This window comes from Eurytemora carolleeae, unplaced genomic scaffold (assembly GCF_000591075.1).
Source record: "Eurytemora carolleeae unplaced genomic scaffold, Eaff_2.0 scaffold391, whole genome shotgun sequence".
Taxonomy (NCBI): Eukaryota; Metazoa; Arthropoda; class Copepoda; order Calanoida; family Temoridae; genus Eurytemora; species Eurytemora carolleeae.
The window spans coordinates 128,983-150,846 of record NW_019396370.1 but is presented as its reverse complement, the minus strand read 5'-3'; the positions used below and the strand labels follow the sequence as shown (position 1 = coordinate 150,846).

Genomic DNA, 21,864 nt, shown 5'->3' with positions numbered 1-21,864 from the left:
TATAAAGACATATAGATATATATATAAAGATAACAGTCACTTGCTGGGGAAGGGACAAAAACTTGAAATAAAAAGGTTAACCCTATCCCCACTGCATGGGGGGTACTTGCCCCCTCCCCATTATTTTAAACTAAAAAAATCTAGACTATTTAAGTTTTTTCCTCTCCCCTCTTCCTCACCCTCCACTCCCTTTCGGCCTTCCTCCCCCCTCCCTTTCTTCCTTCCTCTCCCTTCCCTCTCCCCTCCCCCTCCCCTACCTCCCCCTCAACTTGGTCCTTATCTATCCGAAGTGGGCTCCAACTGCTATTGTGCTAAATTTCAGTCACTTTTTTGCTAAGTTTTTGCCAGGCACAAATTTCTGTGATTTATTTCAGCGAGTGTTTCAAAGGAATTTGCAAATTGGCATGATTTATTAGCTGCTTAATTTTGCGCACCCGCGAAATTGTTGGCCCCCCACCTCAGGGTTTTATAGAGCAAAAAGTGTGTATCTGTGTTCGGGAAAAAACGAGCGTTAAATCTTGATCCGAGATGAAAGGAAGATTTTGAATATTGTCCCATTATTATCAATTTCACGCTTCACACACAACATTAATTTTACAACTTGAGATATTGTTTTAACTCTTTATACAGACTTCATGTTGTTGTTGTAGCTCATCCATAATATGGAAATGGATTCATGGTTATTCGAATATTTGGATATATAGATTTATGGATTTATGGATATTTAAGGATATATGGATATATGAAAACACTTGAATTTTTGAGAACATTGATCTTTATATATATATGGCTATTGGAGCATGGATATGGATGGAAACATAAATATTTGGGAACATTGGATATATATGTATATATGGCTTTTAGAGCAAGGATATAGAGATATTTGGATATATGGAATTATGGTTATATGGATGGTAATACGGGTATATGTTTATATGGATATATGGTTATATGGATATATAGTTATATGGTTATATAGTTAAATGGTTATATGGATATAAGCTATTGGAGCATGGATATGTGGATATATTGTTATATTAATATGTGGTTATATGGATAAGTGGTTTTATGAATATACGGTAATATGGATATACGGTTATATGGTTGTATGGATATATTATAATATGGATATAAGGTTATATGGATATAAGGTTATATGGATATAAGGTTATATGGATATACGGTTATATGGATATATGGTTATATGGATACATATCTAAACATGCTTTATGGATCTGTATAATCTCTACTATATGAATCTGTATAATATCTCTAATCTATGGATCTGTATAATCTCTACTCTATGGATCTGTATAATCTCTACTCTATGGATCTGTATAGTCTCTACTCTATGGATCTGTATAATCTCTACTCTATGGATCTGTATAGTCTCTACTCTAAGGATCTGTATAATCTCTTCTTTATGGATTGTATATTATGTTCTCTACTCTAAGGATCTGTATAATCTCTACTCTATGGATCTGTATAGTCTCTATCTACTCTATGGATCTGTACAATCTCTCTACTCTATGGATCTGTATAATCTCTACTCTATGGATCTGTATAATCTCTATTCTTGGATCTGTATAGTCTCTACTCTATGGATCTGTATAATCTCTATTCTATGGATCTCTGTACAATCTCTACTCTATGAATCTGTATAATCTCTATACTCTTTGGATCTGTATAATATCAATTCTATGGATCTGTATAATCTCTTCTTTATGGATTGTATATTATATTCTCTACTCTATGGATCTTTATAATCTCTACTCTATTAATCTGTATGATCTATACTCAATGGATCTGTACAATCTCTATTCTATGGATCTGTATAATCTCTATTCTATGGATCTGTATAGTCTCTACTCTATGGATCTGTATAATCTCTACTCTATGGATCTGTATAATCTCTACTCTATGGATCTGTATAGTCTCTACTCTATGGATCTGTATAATCTCTATTCTATGGATCTCTGTACAATCTCTACTCTATTAATTTGTATAATCTATACTCTATGGATCTGTATAATCTCTATTCTATGGATCTGTACAATCTCTATTCTATGGATCTGTATAATCTCTATTCTATGGATCTGTATAATCTCTACTCTATGGATCTGTATAATCTCTACTCTATGGGTCTGTATAATTTCTATTCTATGGATCTGTATAATCTCTATTCTATGGATCAGTATAATCTCTATTCTATGGATTTGTATAATCTCTACTCTATGGATCTGTTTAATCTCTACTCTATGGGTCTGTATAATTTCTATTCTATGGATCTGTATAATCTCTATTCTATGGATCTATATAATCTCTACTCTATGAATCTGTATAATATCTCTACACTATGAATCTGTACTATCTCTATTCTATGGATCTGTATAATCTCTACTCTATGAATCTGTATAATCTCTACTCATGGATCTGTATAATCTCTATTCTATGGATCAGTATAATCTCTATTCTATGGATCTATATAATCTAATCTATGGATCTGTATAATCTCTGCTCTATGAATCTGTATAATCTCTATTCTATGGATCTGTATAATCTCTACTCTATGGATCTGTATAATCTCTATTCTATGGATCTGTATAATCTCTANACTGTAACATCTAATATATATATAATCAAAGGGTGTAAACCCATTCTTGTTGACTGTAGTAGACTGTAACATAATACATGTATAATCAAAGGGTGTAAACCCATTCTTGTTGACTGTAGTAGACTGTAACATCTAATACATGTATAATCAAAGAATGTAAACCCATTCTTGTTGAGTGTAGTAGACTGTAAAATATAATACATGAATAATCAAAGGATGTAAACCTATTCCATTGACTGTAGTAGACTGTAACATCTAATATGTAAAGGGTGTAAACCAATTCTTGTTTTTTAGTACCTTTGACATCTACCTACCAAAAGGTGTAAACTCATCATAGGCTCAGTTACTCTTCAATACAAGATTTCAAATCCAACGCGAAAGCAATTGAGTTTTTGCAACAAATTCAAATTTTAAAATCCCTATATCTTTGCAACCTGACGGTGTAAATCTTTTACATTTCAAACTTAGATTATTTGATCTCACAGAATTCATAGTTTTAAATATCTCAGGTCTACCACATTAGGTTGCTAAGATATAGGAACTGAAAAATCAGAGTTTGTGGCAATAACTCAATTCCAATTTCACTTGACGTTGAAGTCATTCCAATGGATTCGACCTTATTTCTCAGAATATTTTACACAGAGAACATGTTGACTTCTTAATTGCTTTAGATTATATCATTTCAATATTTATAAATTTATCTTTTTTTTTAGAACAAATACTGATAGAATAGTACTTTCTTTTTGAAGTTTCATTGGTTGTTAATTATGTTTTTTTCTTCATTTCTATTAAACTTAATTCCTTTTTTCAAATGTGTTAATCTGAGATAAAAGATTGATATTTTATTAGAACTAATTAATATTATATTATTTTAAACATCTTTAGTATCTATCTATCTATTTATCTGCCCTTAATAAGACATTTTTATATTTGTATTTTAATTTGCAAACTTTTTCAAACGTTTAAAACGTTTGTAAAATTATGTATGTCCAGTCATCATCTTTTGGGCCTTTATTTTGTTTACATACATCTCATGAATATCTTATCCTCGTGAATAGTCCTGTATAAATCATATTTCATTATTGGATCAAACAAAGTGTCTCATTACAAAATACATTTTCAAATAATTGTATAGTTTAAATATATATTAAACATCAACTATCTATTGATTGATGAATTTTATCATAATTTAACGACAGATGAAGCACTTTTTGTAACACTATTATCTTGGGTGCCAGTGCTATAACGTGTTGGAAAAGAATTTTTCTCTTTATCAAGAAGTTTCAACCTTTTTATGTTTTGTCCTTTTCGTGATTTGATAAGTTTAAAATAATAAAAAATGCATGGCTTATTCATTATTGAAGAATGTTTAACTTAAAAATTTAACGATAGCGAGGAAAGTATCAGGGCAAAAAAGAAACAAAGAATTTAAAAAATACAACTTTAACATTTATATATTTGAGTCTCAAGATTTAACCTATAATCGTCGTCGTATATATCAGTACAATGAAGACAATTTATATTTTTTGTTTTGTAGCAAGCTTTAAAACAACATGGATACTTCTAAACTTATAATTCGAAAAAAAGGAGGTTAACAATCAAAACTTCACTAAAAACGTCGTCTTCATTGTATTGATGTAAACACCGACCACTGTATGTATGAATTTTAAAGTAGAACTTAGAAATTTTAACAACTGTCATAAATCTCAACAACTGTGTTCTTGTAAAAATAAATCAACTTGTCTGTTAAAAAAAGAAAAAATTTAAATCCTGTTTTAACAATTTATTTAACAATTTACCCTACATACTAAATACACATAAACTTCCCTTCCCAATCAACCAATCAATTAATCAAACAATCTATCGTCTTCGTTCAAACTTCTGTAGGTTTCCAGGGCGGTGGTAATCAGACCAAGCAGATTGAAATCTGTGTTATCAAAAAATCCTAAAATATTTGATATTACTATAACAGTGATATCCAGAAAACTTAAAAATTGGAAGACGACTTTATAGTAATAGTAAAGTGAGTATTTGATGTTTTTACAAAACAAATAGTTTTACTAGTAATATATTAAATCAATAATGCAGTAAAATGGATCTGTTTACACTGCACAATTACTGTGTCCCCTGCTTATCTCAACTTGACTCAAGTTCAAATAGTTCAATAAGCATGGGACATGTATGGAACACAGTAATTGTGCAGTGTAAACAGATAAATTTTACTGCATTATTATTTACTTCGTCCAAAGAAAACTATCCGCATAAAAAACTTATTAAAATTAATACAGTTTTGGTTGAGTTGGGATCAAAATTAATTGAACTATATGTAGATTAAGTTTGACCGCATCTCTTCAGCTTGACCCAATGATCAAGAGAAGTGATTTAAATAAATCTATTTATATTTGATAAATCTGGTCATTGGATTTGAGCACTGCATGAACAGATAATTATGCCTGGATATAAATTGAGAATTTCTTAAGTTTCTTACCCTCCGATATTCATACTTTAGATTCCTTCACTCCGATATTCTACTTTAGCTTTGTATCCTCCGATAGTCTACTTTAGATTCCTTCACTCCGATATTCTACTTTAGATTCCTTCACTCCGATATTCTACTTTATAACTTTGTATCCTCTGATAGTCTACTTTAGATTCCTTCACTTCGGTATTCTACTTTAGATTCCTTCACTCCGATATTCTACTTTAGCTTTGTATCCTCCGATAGTCTACTTTAGATTCCTTCACTCCTATTCTACTTTAGATTCCTTCACTCCGATATTCTACTTTAGCTTTGTATCCTCCGATAGTCTACTTTAGTTTGATAATCTTTAACATTCTTTACTTTAGTTTCTTACCCTCCAATATTCTTCTTTAGGTTCTTACCCTCCAACATTCTTTTTTTCTTACCCTCCGATACTCTTCCTTAGCTTATTTTTCCTTTGTTTCTTACCCTTCCATATATCCTCCGATATTCTTCTTTTGCTCCTTACCCTCTGACTTTCTTCTTTTGGTTCTTACCCTCCAATATTCTTCTTTAGTTTCTTACCCTCCAATATTCTTCTTTAGTTTCTTATCCTCCAATATTCGTTGATGAATAAAATGACTGTGCTAACAAAATGCTTATTTTAAGATCTAGCAAATGCATGTCAAGTACTTAACAGACCTTGATGTAGCGCAAGGTTACACTCAGTACAAACAAAATGAAGAAATAATTACTAATTTATCAAATATTCATGATTTCGCAATCATCAATTAACATGTGTTTAGAATGCGTATATGGATTTCATGCACGCATTGTTTATTGTTAATGTTAAACCCCAGGGCTGTAACTTTCTTGTCGAAAATTGTAAATGCATTTCACGCAAGTTTTCAGGAATTTTTAATATTGTACTAAAAAGGAGAAATCTTGAACGCTCTTTAGACAAAAAGTATGAATACGAATCGTAGAAGAGCTAAGTACTAAGGAATTAATGAAGACGGTCTTAAAAAGACTGGAGACGTTATTCCAAGGTTGTTAAGTATTTTCCCAAAAGACATTTTCCCCTTACGCGACATCCTAAGTGACAATTTTCCAAGTGGAAACTTCCCAAATGTGCAATTTCCCAAGCGCTAACTTCTCAAAAGTTAGGTTAGGCCTTCTCAGGTACCGCAAACTGCAATGGGGGGGGGCCGAGCGCTGCGGCTAAGATGGACTAGGGGCTGCGCGAGCACTGCAGCTAGGACAGACTTTGGAAGTTGCCGCGTGGGAAATTGCGCATTTGGGAAGTTGCCACAGAGGTAAATACCATTGGGAAGGTGCCGTTTGGGAAATGTCTTTGGGAAAGCACCTAACATCAATTCAAGGGACGCTTTATTTATAGATAAGCATGTCTGATTCACATGACGGTACCCTGACTAACCTCTGTAATCCGAGTATGCATCGGTCTCATCTCCGTAGTAGCTTCCGTAGTAGTTTCCGTTTCTCCGGGTAGATGAGGTAAACAGCAAATATGCTCCTAGTCCTACAAATATATTCTGATCAACTTCTTTATAGGAATCAGGTGAACAGCAAATAGGCTCCTAGTCCTACAAATATATTCTGATCAACTTCTTTATAGGAATCAGGTGAACAGCAGATATGCTCCTAGTCCTACAAATATATTCTCATCAACTTCTTTATAGGAATAAGATGAACAGCAAATATGCTCCTAGTCCTACAAATATATTCTCAGCTACTTCTTTCTAGGAATCAGGTGAACAGCAAATATACTCCTAGTCCTACAAATATATTCTCATCAACTTCTTTCTAGGAATCAGATGAACAGCAAATATGCTCCTAGTCCTACAAATATATTCTCATCAACTTCTTTATAGGAATAAGATGAACAGCAAATATGCTCCTAGTCCTACAAATATATTCTCAGCTACTTCTTTCTAGGAATCAGGTGAACAGCAAATATACTCCTAGTCCTACAAATATATTCTCATCAACTTCTTTCTAGGAATCAGGTGAACAGCAGATATGCTCCTAGTCCTACAAATATATTCTCATCAACTTCTTTATAGGAATAAGATGAACAGCAAATATGCTCCTCCTACAAATATATTCTTATCAACATCTTTATAGGAATCAGATGAACAGCAAATATGCTCCTAGTCCTACAAATATATTCTCATCAACTTCTTTATAGGAATCAGATGAACAGCAAATATGCTCCTAGTCCTACAAATATATTCTCATCTATTTCTTTCTAGGAATCAGGTGAACAGCAAATATGCTCCTAGTCCTGCAAATATATTCTTATCAACTTCTTTCTAGGAATCAGATGAACAGCAAATATGCTCCTAGTCCTACAAATATATTCTTATCAACTTCTTTATAGGAATCAGATGAACAGCAAATATGCTCCTAGTCCTACAAATATATTCTTATCAACTTCTTTCTAGGAATCAGATGAACAGCAAATATGCTCCTAGTCTTACAAATATATTCTTATCAACTTCTTTATAGGAATCAGATGAACAGCAAATATGTTGAGTTTCATTAACTTAAGTGTTTTAATTTTGTAAATTTATTTCAATTCGATAATTATGATTGTTCTTAGTCGACTAAACTATCAACCAAGATATCCTAAAATTATTTGACAAGAACATTGATTTATTCAATGATAAAATCCTTCAAATAAATATTCCATTGATTGGTTAACATCAGACCTGAAAGATTTGTTTGAAATAGATCGCCATCAAAAGAAATTAAATTTTTTTTTAAATTTCACATATAGCCAATACATATATTTTTGCAATCTGATGGTGAAAATTGTACTATCCGAATTAGTAGAATTTCTAGTTTAAAATATCAAAGGTATACGACATTAGGTAGAAAAAATTAGGTAGAAAAAAATAGAAAGCTAGTTTGGGATTGTGGCGAGTAATCAGTTTTTTATAAATAAATAAAGGTTTTTAAATTACCTATGGCTGCTCCGACAATAACAATAATTCCGCCGTAGAGTAATAAGGTTCCGTTTACTTGAACTAAAGCTAAACAATGAATTTTAATAGATATTTTACAATGTATGGAAGATAAGAGCGAACATACAGTCTTGAATAATAAAAAATGTGTAATTTTTAAAAAGTTGCCTTTTAAAAAAATTCTTGATTTATACTTTGTGTTCAAAATTTTATAAGCGTACATTAGAAGAAATTTCATAATACTTATAGTATCGTAAACTACATATATCAATTTCATAATACTTATAGTATCGTAAACTACATATATCAATTTCATAATACTTATAGTATCGTAAACTACATATAAGTATCGTAAACTACATATATCAATTTCATAATACTTATAGTATCGTAAACTACATATATCAATTTTGATAATTCATTTACTAATTATTTTGTATGTACATTAAATAAAATTTGATAATACTAGGTATCATGTACTTACATGATTATTACCTATTGGGGTGTTCGTACATTAAATGAATTTTATAGATGAATAATAAACTGATATTGCTGGATTTTATGTACGTACATGAAGTATAGTTTTATGTACGTACATGAAGTATAGTTTTATGTACGTACATGAAGTATAGTTTTATGTACGTACATGAAGTATAGTTTGTGTAGAACACTCTAGGGTCTGATTCCATCTCCTTCAAGTCTAGATCTGTACACCGTACGCCAGCAATTAATGCTGACGCAAACAAGACTGCATATGTAGGTGCGTACATGGCTAATCAAATCTTGAAACTGATCCGGATATTTGCGTAAAATAAGAAATTGAAAGTTACGTGATTAGCGTACGCTCATGCCTTGGAAAAATCGACGCATGAAATATTTCTGGACGAAAATATCTAAAAAATTCAAAACCGAATTCTTTATTTGTGGATAACTGAACATCTACATTTTTTTTTACTTTTAACAATTTCGGCCGCCGAACTGAAATATTTAAAATTGTTAAAACAATTCTCGTGACATCTGGTGCAACGTGAATATTGTAGGAGCTAACATAAATCTAAACAATTCTGTACTTTTAAAATATTTGGTAATACATTTGCAATAAGAATAATGCATTACAGGGAGTGTTTGCGAAAATTAAAAGGGGGGTATAGGCTCACGTCGAAAAATTTAAAATTCGGTGATGGTGACGGACCAAACCTCTGTAGAGTATAAAAAAAGTTAGTTCCACATTTATTGAAAATATATTTCGGTCTGGGTTGACCCTCGTCAGTTCTAACGATATAATAACCATAAAAATCAGTAAAAAAAATTAAAATTTTTTTTGTAAAAAATCACAAGAAGATAAACAAACAAAAAAGATTATTAAAAATGAAAATTTGGGTTGTCAAATGGACATAAGGGAAACGAACTCAGACTATGAGATGGAAAAAAGATAATTTGCAAATATTCACTTGTTAGATAAATGTTTTAAGACAATTATTATTCCTACTTCCTATAAGCTTGTTTCTGTCACAAAGAATAAAAACGAACTGTTCAGAGGTCGAAATATTGTCGATGGTGATCGCTACTAAGTCATTCATATATTACAACCTATAATCATTGATCATTTTTCGACGCATTCGGATATAGTTGATATTTCATCATATTCTTTACTTGTTTCATTTACGATGTACTTGTACGATGTTGTCGCGAGGTGTCGTTGGAAGTCTAAATTCCACATGGAACTACAGAAGCATCGAGACAGAGACACTTAGCGGCCAAATAAACTTCATAGAAAGTATATTTTATACGAAACAAGTAAAAAATATTATGAAATATCAAGTTTATACCAGTGCGTCGAAAAATTATCGATGATAATAGCTGTTGTAATTAAGTTGATTTTTTTTTCACGATCCAAGTCGTTAATGTTGCCAATTTCTGAATTTGTATGGTCGGTATGAGTCGTTTTTAACAATTTTCTCCTTAAAGACGCAACAGATAGACGTAAGATTAGTAGCAAGCACCATCGATAATATGCCCCCTTTCCCTTTTTCGCGAACACTCCCTTTAAGTTAAGATATATCTTTAGAAAATGCTTGTAATCATTATTGTGCACACTGTACACTTCCAGTCATCATTACTATCACATATGTTAAGTTTATCAAATGTAATTGTACAGGGACTACTTTATATTTCAGTTTATTACTGTACAGGAACTACTGTATACTTCAGTTTATTACTGTACAGGAACTACTTTATATTTCAGTTTATTACTGTACAGGGACTACTTAATATTTCAGTTTATTACTGTACAGGAACTACTGTATACTTCAGTTTATTACTGTACAGGGATTACTATATATTTCAGTTTATTACTGTACAGGGACTGCTGTATATTTCAGTTTATTACTGTACAGGAACTACTTTATATTTCAGTTTAATACTGTACAGGGACTGCTGTATATTTCAGTTTATTACTGTACAGGAACTACTTTATATTTCAGTTTAATACTGTACAGGGACTACTGTATACTTCAGTTTATTACTGTAAAGGGATTACTATATATGTCAGTTTATTACTGTACAGGGACTACTATATATTTCAGTTTATTACTGTACAGGGACTACTATATATTTCAGTTTATTACTGTAAAGGGACAACTTTATATTTCAGTTTATTACTGTACAGAAACTACTTTATATTTCAGTTTATTACTGTACAGGGACTACAGTACATTTTAGTTTATTACTGTACAGGGACTACTATATATTTCAGTTTATTACTGTACAGGGACTATTATATATTTCAGTTTATTACTGTACAGGGACTACTATATATTTCAGTTTATTACTGTACAGGGACTACTGTATATTTCGTTATTACTGTATAAAGGGACTGCTTTAATTGTTCAGTTTATTACTGTACATGGACTACTGTATATTTCAGTTTATTACTGTATAAAGGGACTGCTTTAATTTTCAGTTAATTACTGTACAGGGACTACTTTATATTTCAGTTTATTACTGTATAAAGGGATTGCTTTAATTTTCAGTTAATTACTGTACAGGGACTTCTGTATATTTCAGTTTATTACTGTATAAAGGGACTGCTTTAATTTTTTAGTTTATTACTGTACAGGGACTACTGTATACTTTCAGTTTATTACTGTATAAAGGGATTGCTTTAATTTTCAGTTTATTACTGTACAGGGACTTCTGTATATTTCAGTTTATTACTGTATAAAGGGACTGCTTTAATTTTTTAGTTTATTACTGTACAGGGACTACTGTATACTTCAGTTATTACTGTAAAAAGGGACTGCTTTTATTTTTAGTTTATTGCTGTACAGGGACTACTGTATATTTCAGTTTATTGATGTACATAGAGAATACTGTATATGTCAGCTTATTGCTCTATATGGACTACTGTATATATTAGCTGTTTATTGCTGTCAGAGGCGTATACAGAGTGGGGACAATAGTTTTCCCTCTAAAAAAGTAGTTGCCAAATTTTCTTTCCGCTTCGCGCCATTTATTTTCAAATTATACCTTAGTATTTAAACCTTNNNCCTCCCACTCTATACTACAGTGGACTTCAACGGGGAGTAGTCTTCAGAACTAAAGGGATACATTATAATATATAGGCCTTAAAAGGGGACTACAATAGGCTACATAGGGGACATGGTGTAGACTTAACAAAAAATAACAGCATTATTAAGGCTATGGAGAAAAAAAAATCAGACGATAACTTGCTAACTTGTACAGGGAGTACTTTAAGTCTGTATCAATCTAGATACAACTCTCTCTTTCTGTATTCTTGAGTATGTATCAATCCAGATATAATTCTCTCATAGGTATTCTTAATTATGTATTTTCGACACACAAAGCAATAGAACACTATAGTCTCTACTGAGAGCGATATTACTCTGACCGTAATCAAACAGGGTTCATATTCAACTACCTATATTTTGGGTTTAATGATACAGGTAAAATGTAATTGACCGATAGGTCTATTAACTAACATAGTTAAATATACAAGACATGTTAATTAGGGTTATTACTAAATATATATATATATAGGTAGGTTCAGATTTCCTAGATATGGGGGGTTATTACTATATTTCTTGCATATATATATACAAAACAACAGATTTATTCATATATAAAGTAGTATTCGCAACTTGTTTTAGTTTAATTGTTTGTCCGATCTTTGTCCGATATAAACTATATTATGAATATAAACTATATCGTGAATATAAACTATATCGTAAATATAAACTATATCATGAATATAAACTATGAATATAAACTATATCATAAATATAAACTATATCATGAATATAAACTATATCATGAATATAAACTATATATCATGAATATAAACAATATCATAAATACAAACTATATCATGAATATAAACTATATCATGAATATAAACTATATCATGAATACAAACTATATCATGAATATGAACTATATCATGAATATAAACTATATCATGAATATAAACTATATTATGAGTATAAACAATATCATAAATGTAAACTATATCATAAATATAAACTATATCATAAATATAAACTATATCATGAATATAAACCACATCATGAATATTAATTATTTGTAATTACTTTACAGAAAAGAAGGAAATTTTACTTTTCCAAGGGTTTCCAAGACCAATTGTGTCTACAAAACATCTAGAGTGCAGCAAGGGATGTTTTTAGACAAATTGATCGTGAAAATTGTGGCTAACATTTTTAATTTCTTGAAAAAGTAATTGTTCACAATTTTATCGTCTTTTGAGATGAAAATGTGACATTTTTTCCGAAAACTACAGAGAGTGGGTGGTTAATTCACATAACGGTATAAAGGGACGTTAAGTACTTAACCTTCCTCTTCCGTCGGTAATAAGGTTTCCAGCGAACGAAAACCTTCGAAAAAATTCAAAAATTTTTGTTCGTATTTTACAAAGTTTTTAGCGAGATTTTGCGTTTGTTCAGGAAAATGAACTAAGCCAAAAAAAAATTTCTACACGAAACGATTAGCCATTTTCGCAGTATAAAATTATAGCATGATCAAACTATAAACATAATATTCATCATAAACATTGATTGAAAGTCTTTTTTATACTGTATATACATAAATTGGATTTAAGCATCAAGAAATAAACAAAATATAAATTAGCAGAATGGACAACACAAAATTTGATGTTGTCTGTTTTATATTTTGATCTGTAGAAATTTTGCACGTCAAGATTATTAGATAAAATAGTGAAACTGAATATCTAGCCTGATAATACATACCAGAGCAAACCAGGTTAAACATAAACATTAAACATACACTATCATCTTCAAGATTATCATTATAAGAATTTCTTTTTTGTTAGTCTTCGTTTTTTGCAGCAATATTGTTGCGGCAACATTGTTTGCAGCAATATTTTTGCACAAGCTTTTTTTTCAAACCGTACGCTTTTTAGTTTTTTAATCAATCACCTGTTAACGTAATAGAAATAGATTTGAATATTATTTTGTAGGTTTAAATATGGTCGTTTAGGGTTCAAGACTGTCTTCTACATTTTGAAGCATGCTTTCCTTGTTTAAAACCTACTTAGCACCCTTAAAATTGCAACAACTTTTAAGGGAAAGCTGGGCCCAAGATGTTTAACAAGACAAGAATTGCATCCCAATACCTAGACTTTCATTCTTTAAAGGGGGGGGGGAGGGTATTATTTAATTTACATAATCTCTTTAAATCATTTTGGGTTGGTTTGGTTCAAGTTTGTTAAGGTTTGGGTTTGTATCTTGATGTTTGGTTTTGTCAAGTTTGGTTTGATTTTCTCCAACACATTAAATTTCAAAGCAAGCACGACATAGGGACCCTGTCAAAAATACGGAAATTAAATTAAATTTAAAATATACTAAATTAACTAAAAGTCCATAAAATTAATCTAATCTTAAAAGTAAATTTTTTTTTAACATTTTTTCATGTTTGAAATATTGTTTTGTTCTTGTTTTTGTGAAAGGTTTGGTTAGAAAAGATTTCATTGTCTTGATTATGATACAAGATCTAGTAACGGTGCACTGCCCATCATACAAGGGGTTACAAGGGGCCACACGGGACTTTAGGGACCAGTGTGGGCTTTCAAGGGAACAGGAACATTAAGGGCTTTTTGGAGAACAAAGAAGGGAGCTTTTAGGGCTCTTTATTACAAAAATGGAAATGAGTTGTCACAGGAATTAAATTATTTTTATTTATTTATTTAAATTATTTATGTTTATACCCAGTTAAAAAAAACTACCGAATGTTTAAAAAAAAACTATCAGGATAACAGAACAGGGTAGAGAAAAAGTAAACTGTTATGAAGAAGAAAGAAGATTTAACCCTGGATATATCGTGTTAAGAACTCATAACTTGTTAAAATTATTGCAAGATTTTAAGATCATACTTTTGTAAATATTTCACAAGGAACACAATTCAAAGAATGAATAGATGAAATAAGGTTAGATGAAGAGAATGTAGAATACTGGAAGGAAGGATGGTGAGAAAAATATATGATAGAATGAATGAGGATGGAAATGATGAATGATTAATGAAACCCATTTTAATTTGGTGACCTATTTCAAAGATTATGTTGAGGACCATATATACCGATATTCCGGGGACCTAGAAGCTAGTTAATGATATACTTAATTCTTCTAAAAGTTCAATATTCTTCTTAAATGTTAAAGATATGTCCCCTGTTAAAAATGCTCAGTATTTGATCAAGGTGATAAATCAAGATTTTGGATATTGATATATTATATAGGTAGATATATATATAACTGTAAATATATAGATATATAATGATTATCATTTATCAGCACTACCATCAGTAGTTTAAACCTACATCAATATACAGGGTTTAAACCCAAAAGATGATAGAAACGACTGTACGGAAATAATTCAGTTATTTTTTAAGTTCTCTACACAGCTGTAAAGGAATTATGTCTTCGCCACAAACTCTGATTTTCTGATCCCTATATCTTTGCTACCAAATGTCGTAGACCTCAGATTGGTAAGATATAACGATAAGACAATTTGATTGTGTTGCCGAGACTCAATTCCATTCTTTTTAACCCTAAACAGGCTGGGGGGGGGGGGGGGGTGCCCGCCCCCTCTAGTTTTTTTGCCCTAGCACTCTCATGTTAATACTATATCACATTTTTTTAACTTTAAATGAATAAAAATTTAAAGGATTTCTTTTAATGCTTAGGGTAGTGTACAGTGCGTAAAAAGTCCGGTCCGTGTAAAAAAAAACCTAAATTAGCTCATATCATATATGTAAAACAAATAAATTATTTTTTACATTTTTTTTAAAAACTATTAAAGTTATCGGTTCAATTCTTTCAATGAGCTGGCCTTGAAAAATTGGTCTATGAACATGTATTTCAACCCTATATCTAGACTCAAAGCCCTTTTTCTAGAGTGGGGAGGTCGTGGGACGCCCGCCCCCAGGTTATACATAGATTTAGAAGCCCCAGCCTTCATAGGGTTAAAGACTTCATTTAAAGATAAAGATCAAATTAAAGCCTATTTATTATATTTAAAGATTTTTTGGTAATCTTTAAAGCCTAATCTGTATGGATATTCCTATACCTCTGTAAATATTTTACCATTTAAACAATTTCAATATCTTTATTTAAATCATAAAAAAGCAATTATAACTAATATATTAAATAGAAATTATTCAGAACTAGAACTAGTCAGAGCCAATCATAGATTAATTAACAATAACAGATAGAACACTTGATGTCGTCTTTTCGAGATTTAGGGGTTTTTAGTTCACAATAACCCCCTATGTCAGAAGTCTGAAGGAGTTCCACGCAGCGTTGAATTACAAGATGCAAAGAGATTACCTGAATCTAGTGTCCTATCTGTTATTGTTAATTAATCTATGAGGCCAATCTCGATCTTGCAATTATAAAAGTTTATTTACTGATTAGTATTAAAAACTATAATTTAGCAAAGATTGATTTTGTTTTAAATAAGAATAGTGATACACATTACAATTTACAAATTGACCCCCCCCCCCCAAAAAAAAATGTTTTTTATATATCTTTTCCTAAACCGGGACTTTTTTGTTTAAAGATTTACTGATAGAGGTTGTTATACACACACAAACATAGACAAACCCACACTAGGACGTATTTGATTGACAGGTATCTAAAAATCCCTGGAATTATATAAATACACAAAAAAACAAATTATTCACCCCTTTCAATCATATATTACAGGGAGATACATTTCATGTTTTTAATTAATATAAAAATCGAAAATTTTACAAGATTTTCCTGATCTTCATTTATAACCTTAGAATGATGATTTGAGGGGGTTAAAGGAAGGTAGTTAATCCCTTGAAATCAATTATATTCTAGGTGTCGGATCCCAGTGTCGGGTCGTTAAAGGCATAGATAGATAGAGATTAGGGAAAATAAATTAATATTTTACATTGAAATTTTTTTTGAAAATCATAAATAGTTGTTAAATCTGAGAAGGTTATCATCATTCAATCCTTCTCCTCATCCTTTCATTCTCATTCAATCCTCTCCTCATCCTTTCATTCATCATTCAATCCTTCTCCTCATCCTTTCATTCATCATTCAATCCTCTCCTCATCCTTTCATTCACCATTCAATTCTTCTTTTCATCCTTTCATTTATCATTCAATCCTTCTCCTCATCTTTTTATTCATCATTCAATCCTCTAATCCTGTCATTCATCATTCAATCCTTCTTCTCATCCTTATATACATCATTCAATCCTTCTTCTCATGCTTTCATTCATGTATATATTTTTCTCACCATCCTTCATTCCAGTATTCTTTATTCTCTTCATCTAACCTTATTTCATCCATTCATTCTTTGAAATGTGTTCCTTGTAAATAAAACTAGTTATAGTATAATGTATTTTCCTTGTACATTCAACTGTAATCAGTGTGATTTATGTTCCTTGTACATACAACTGTGTATAGTGTGAAGTATGTTTCTTGTACATACAACTGTGTTTAGTGTGAAGTATATTCCTTGTACATACAACTGTGTTTAGTGTGAAGTATATTCCTTGTACATAAAACTGTGTTTAGTGTGAAGTATGTTCCTTGTACATACAACTGTGTTCAGTGTGAAGTATATTCTTTGTACATACAACTGTATTTAGTGTGAAGTATATTTCTTGTACATAAAACTGTGTTTAGTGTGAAGTATATTTCTTGTGCATAAATCTGTGTTTAGTGTGAAGTATATTCCTTGTGGATAAAACTGTGCTTATTGTGAAATATGTTCCTTGTACATAAAACTGTGTTTAGTGTGAAGTGTATTCCTTGTACATAAAACTGTGTTTAGTGTGAAGTATATTTTTTGTACATACAACTGTGCTTAGTGTGAAGTATATACTTGTACATAAAACTGTGTTAAGTGTGAAATATGTTTCTTGTACATAAAACTGTGTTTAGTGTGAAGTGTATTCCTTGTGCATAAATCTGTGTTTAGTGTGAAGTACCTTCCTTGTACATAAAACTGTGTTTGCATATATTTCAAAAATGAATTTATATTTTTACAAATATTATTCGCTAAATTAGATATTTTTTAAAGATCCCCAAGCGAAACAGGTATTAAAGAATATACCTTTATTGTAGTCCATAAAATATATGATGTTTATTGTTTATACAAAACCTATATAAAGAAAGAATTAGCTAGCAATGGACCCAACTGACTGTGCTATTGTAAGTGAAGAATGCTGTGAGCCAGACCCATCATTAGTTGTTGTTGTTGTTGATGGGTTAGCTGTTGGTCTGAACACTACAGCTGGGGTTTGTGGTTCTGGAGTTTCACCGATGCAATCACTAAAGTAATAAAGGAACTAAATACGATGCAATCACTAAAGTAATAAAGGAACTAAATACGATGCAATCACTAAAGTAATAAAGGAACTAAATACGTATTTTCAATCTTGTTAAAGAGCGGCATGTTCTATTCACAGAAGTATTGATCAAATTGTTTTTTGCTAAATAATAATTAATTTGATAAAGGGGACTTGTTAGTTTATGAGGACAAGAAAAGAATGAAAATTGTCTGAATTAACCCCTTTTTTTAATGTTTTTTTTTAATTAATAATCAGATGAACCGGACATGATGCTTTAGAAATGAAGGGTCATATGGAATAACGACTAAATTCCTCGTAAATGTGTTTTTTAAAGGGAATGTTCGCGAAAAATGAAAGGGATCTAGGCTTACGTCGAAAAAAATTCGATGGTGATCGAGACTTTTCTTACTCCTATATAGTTTGCCTCTATAAGGAGAAAATTGTTAAAAACGACTCATAACGAAAAACATGTTGCGTCCATACAAAACCAGAAAGTTGTAATATTATACTCAGATAGTAAAAAAAAAACAATTTAATTTTTAATAAATCATTATAGATATTACAACCTATAAACATCGATTTTTATTCGACGCTTTCGTATGTAGTTGATATTGCATAATATTCTTTGTTTGTTTTATATATGATCCAATTCAATTAGTTGGCCGCCAGGTGTCTTTGCTTTTGATGTTCCATGTAGGAGAGACAAAAAATCGTAGTTTTAAGCGCATTGTACATAAAACCAATAAAACATATTTTGAAGTATACTTTATACAACTTTATACAAATGTGTTGAATAAAATTCGATGATTATAGGTTTTAATATCTAAATGATTTGTTTGGAATTAAATACATATTTTTTTACGATCTGAGTCGCAACAGATAGAAGTAAAATTAGTAGCGATCACTATTGAATACTTTTCCACATAAGCCATAAGCGTTTTTCCCTTTAATAAACAAAAATATGTATTACCTTGTGAGTTGACCACATGTGTATGTGCACGAATAAAAAAGATATGAAACTAAAAAATAGAAAAATTTATCTGTTCAGAGCTGGAAACTTTAGACTGAAGGATATCGAGAGTAATGCTTTATCCTATCTTTTTTCTTAATTTCGAGACTAACTTAATCATGTATATGTGTATAAAATTCAAGCAATCATGAGTCGCGTATCAGAAGCCGATAAATTTGAAATTTTGCGCGCCATTTAACTAATATACAAAAACGGGAAGGACTCGTAATTTAAAAAACCCCGTTTTTTTATTTTTCTCTACTTTATCCAAAAAAGAGTGGATTAAGCAAGCAATCAAAAGTGTCCACATTGGATAGTCGGATTAAGCAGTCGGGATTAATGGTATCCTATTCTAACGTTCCCAGCTCAGACGATTTTCATATTCATATGTTTATAAAGTTCTCACAGATCGTCTTTGATCTTTGAAAAAATTTGCAGCATTAATTATTTAGTAAAATTTTAGGAGTAAAATTCTTGAAATACTAATCACAAAAAAACATATTCCTGGCATTTCCTAAAAACCAGCAGGAATAGGGTTAAAAAGGTGGGTTAATTAAAAATCCGCCATATCCAATTCTAGACTTTTAGGCTGCTTCAAGACCATATTCTTTTTGCCATTTTCTCTTTTAATACATTGTAAAACAAAAAAACAAAAAAGGTTCGCGGATTTTATCAAAAAAATTGTGGATTTTCAAAATTTCATTAATCATCCACAAACTTCCCTGGGGTCATGTGAGGTCCCACACAAAATTTGGGCCTGATCGGTTTAGTCTTTTTGACGTTTATTGGATGTAAACAATCACTCAAAGAAATTTCAAATTTTTAGTAAAAAAAATTTGTTGGAACACCGGCATCAAATTCAACTTACCAGAATCATATTTGCCAAATTTTGTTGATTGATTCTGATTGATGCCACTGCTCCAACAGATTTTGTTAGATGAAATTTGAAATTTCTTAGAGTGAAACATATAATATAAAATATGTACCTGTGCATATCTGTGAGCAAGGTTGATTAAAGCATGATATCCTGCACTCATATTCTTCTATCCTAAACATGATATCCTGCACTCATGTTCTTATATCCTAAACATAATATCCTGCACTCATATTCTTCTATCCTAAACATGATATCCTGTACTCATATTCTTATATCCTAAACATGATATCCTGTACTCATATTCTTATATCCTAAACATGATATCCTACACTCATATTCTTATATCCTAAACATGATTTACTGCACTTATAACACAAGGATATTGGAAGCATAAATTCATATAGAAAGTTTTAGAACCTGATGTTGATTTTCATATTCTTGAAACAATCCAAAACTATTTTTAAATTGCGAATTTTTCATAGAGCGCTAAAATATTAATATCGGATTTTGAAGGTGTGCTGAAATTATTTACACAAATCTACAAAATTTACCTAGATCCCGGATATTCTTACTGCATCAAAACATGTCATTTATTTTCCATGGGATAATTTTTTATGTTTTAACAATTTATTTTTAAATTAAAATTTTTTAAAAACAAAATTTAAAAAGAGCAGTAATTTTTTTCTCTAACCCTTGTATCTTTTTTTATTCTATTAGTCTCTTGTAGAAAAGGCATTCCTGTATGCCAAGTCCATTAGCGCTTGATCCAATCAGGGTTCAGTCATGTGTTTGTTGTCCATTCTGAACCAAAAGAAATAGCATGGCGGTATCATTTTTCTTTCTATCTATCTCATTTTCCAATTAGAGATATGAATCCTTCAATCGGCGATTTCAGTTAATGAAAATATTTACTTCTACTGAAACTTTAATGAAGGGAAAAATGGAGGTTAGCTTCAAGCACAGTTTTCTCAATCTTCTTACGGGTTTAAAAGATCATTTTTTTATGTAAGTTAGAAAAATCTCCCTTTCACAAATCTGCGAAATTTAATTAGCATTATTATTTCAATAACGGCTGGACCAATTGGACTGACTTTTTTGTGGACACTCATGGGTGGCCGGGGGGTGATATAGGCTTTAAAAAAAGTTCAACATTTTTATTTCAAATTTTTTTTTCAATTTTTTTCTACGGGTAACGCCGGGCCGTTCAGCTAGTTAAATATAAAGAGTCAAGTAGATAAAACATTAAAACTAAATGATTATACTTACATACAGAAGAAGAATCTGTCTCCTAGTCCTGAATTGAGTTCTGCGGAAATGATGTTTGTAAACAAGAAGAAGGAGATTGCAAGAAAACTAAATAATGTCATTTTATTTGTTTAGTACTGGAATACTGTTTTATATACTACTAATTACAAATTGTCCAGGTGTGTATTACTCGGGTTAAAAATATGGAATTTAAACCGTATTATTACTCATCAAACCCCCAACAAATAATCGATAAATTTTACATTCTTAACCCTTATGCAAGTGCCACCTAAACATAACTTAGGAGGAGGGAGCTAGAGAGGGAAGGTTTTTGGAAATTTTTATTTTTATTTTGTAATCCTTTTCTAAAACATCTAGTTTATTTCTAGAAATAAAACAATTGGGGAGAAAACCTCCAAAAAAATCTAATATTAATTTTCAAAGTTTTCTTTGACAAATCCAGTTATGTATTATTGCAAAAAAATGCACAATACATAAGTAATTGTTTATTTTAAAATACCTTTGACATTGCAGTTTCCAACTTGCAAAATGTTTGCAGAAATCAGGTAAAATGAGAAAATACTGAAAAAATGCTACCTATAGGCTTCTAATTTTTCCAAAATGCTAAACATTATAAAATTCTAACAACCGGACGTGAATCAGAGATTTCGTCAGGCATCGTGAGGCATCTACCAAAGAGATCAAGCGAGCTATTAGTGCTAAATACGCTTACATAAAGTAAAATTACAAAGATGGGGGGAAAGCATGATCGCTACCCAAAGAAAGACCACA

The 21,864-nt window shown here is 30.9% G+C and overlaps 2 protein-coding genes across 2 annotated transcripts; both read right to left on the bottom strand.

The window, feature by feature from the left end:
- Positions 1-4,382: 4,382 nt before the first annotated feature.
- On the bottom strand, positions 4,383-8,972 carry LOC111701878 (uncharacterized). Its single transcript, XM_023473359.1, has 4 exons — positions 8,709-8,972; positions 8,063-8,131; positions 6,514-6,615; positions 4,383-4,559 (listed from the first exon to the last, which is right to left on the bottom strand). Exons 1-4 carry the CDS (start codon positions 8,830-8,832, stop codon positions 4,462-4,464), a joined length of 393 nt encoding a protein of 130 aa, XP_023329127.1. The 5' UTR covers positions 8,833-8,972; the 3' UTR covers positions 4,383-4,461.
- Positions 8,973-17,720: 8,748 nt separating this feature from the next.
- Positions 17,721-21,220, bottom strand: LOC111701886 (uncharacterized). The gene is made up of 4 exons (XM_023473366.1): positions 21,094-21,220; positions 19,937-19,998; positions 18,912-18,960; positions 17,721-17,921 (listed from the first exon to the last, which is right to left on the bottom strand). The coding sequence occupies exons 1-4, from the start codon at positions 21,192-21,194 to the stop codon at positions 17,768-17,770; spliced, it is 366 nt and encodes a 121-aa protein (XP_023329134.1). The 5' UTR covers positions 21,195-21,220; the 3' UTR covers positions 17,721-17,767.
- Positions 21,221-21,864: the final 644 nt, after the last annotated feature.

Bases quoted from the DNA above. Each gene is read 5' to 3' on its own strand.
- LOC111701886 (XM_023473366.1), bottom strand. From the start codon at position 21,194: ATGACATTATTTAGTTTTCTTGCAATCTCCTTCTTCTTGTTTACAAAC. The intron at 18,961-19,936 runs GTACATATTTTA...TCTATTTTTTAG, and splicing joins TTGCTCACAGATATGCACAG to TTTCATATCTTTTTTATTCG. The intron at 17,922-18,911 runs GTAATACATATT...TTATTACTTTAG, and splicing joins ACATGTGGTCAACTCACAAG to TGATTGCATCGGTGAAACTC.
- LOC111701878 (XM_023473359.1), bottom strand. From the start codon at position 8,832: ATGTACGCACCTACATATGCAGTCTTGTTTGCGTCAGCATTAATTGCT. The intron at 6,616-8,062 runs GTAATTTAAAAA...ATATATTTGTAG, and splicing joins TATTGTCGGAGCAGCCATAG to GACTAGGAGCATATTTGCTG. The intron at 4,560-6,513 runs GTTAGTCAGGGT...CAAATATTTTAG, and splicing joins TGCATACTCGGATTACAGAG to GATTTTTTGATAACACAGAT.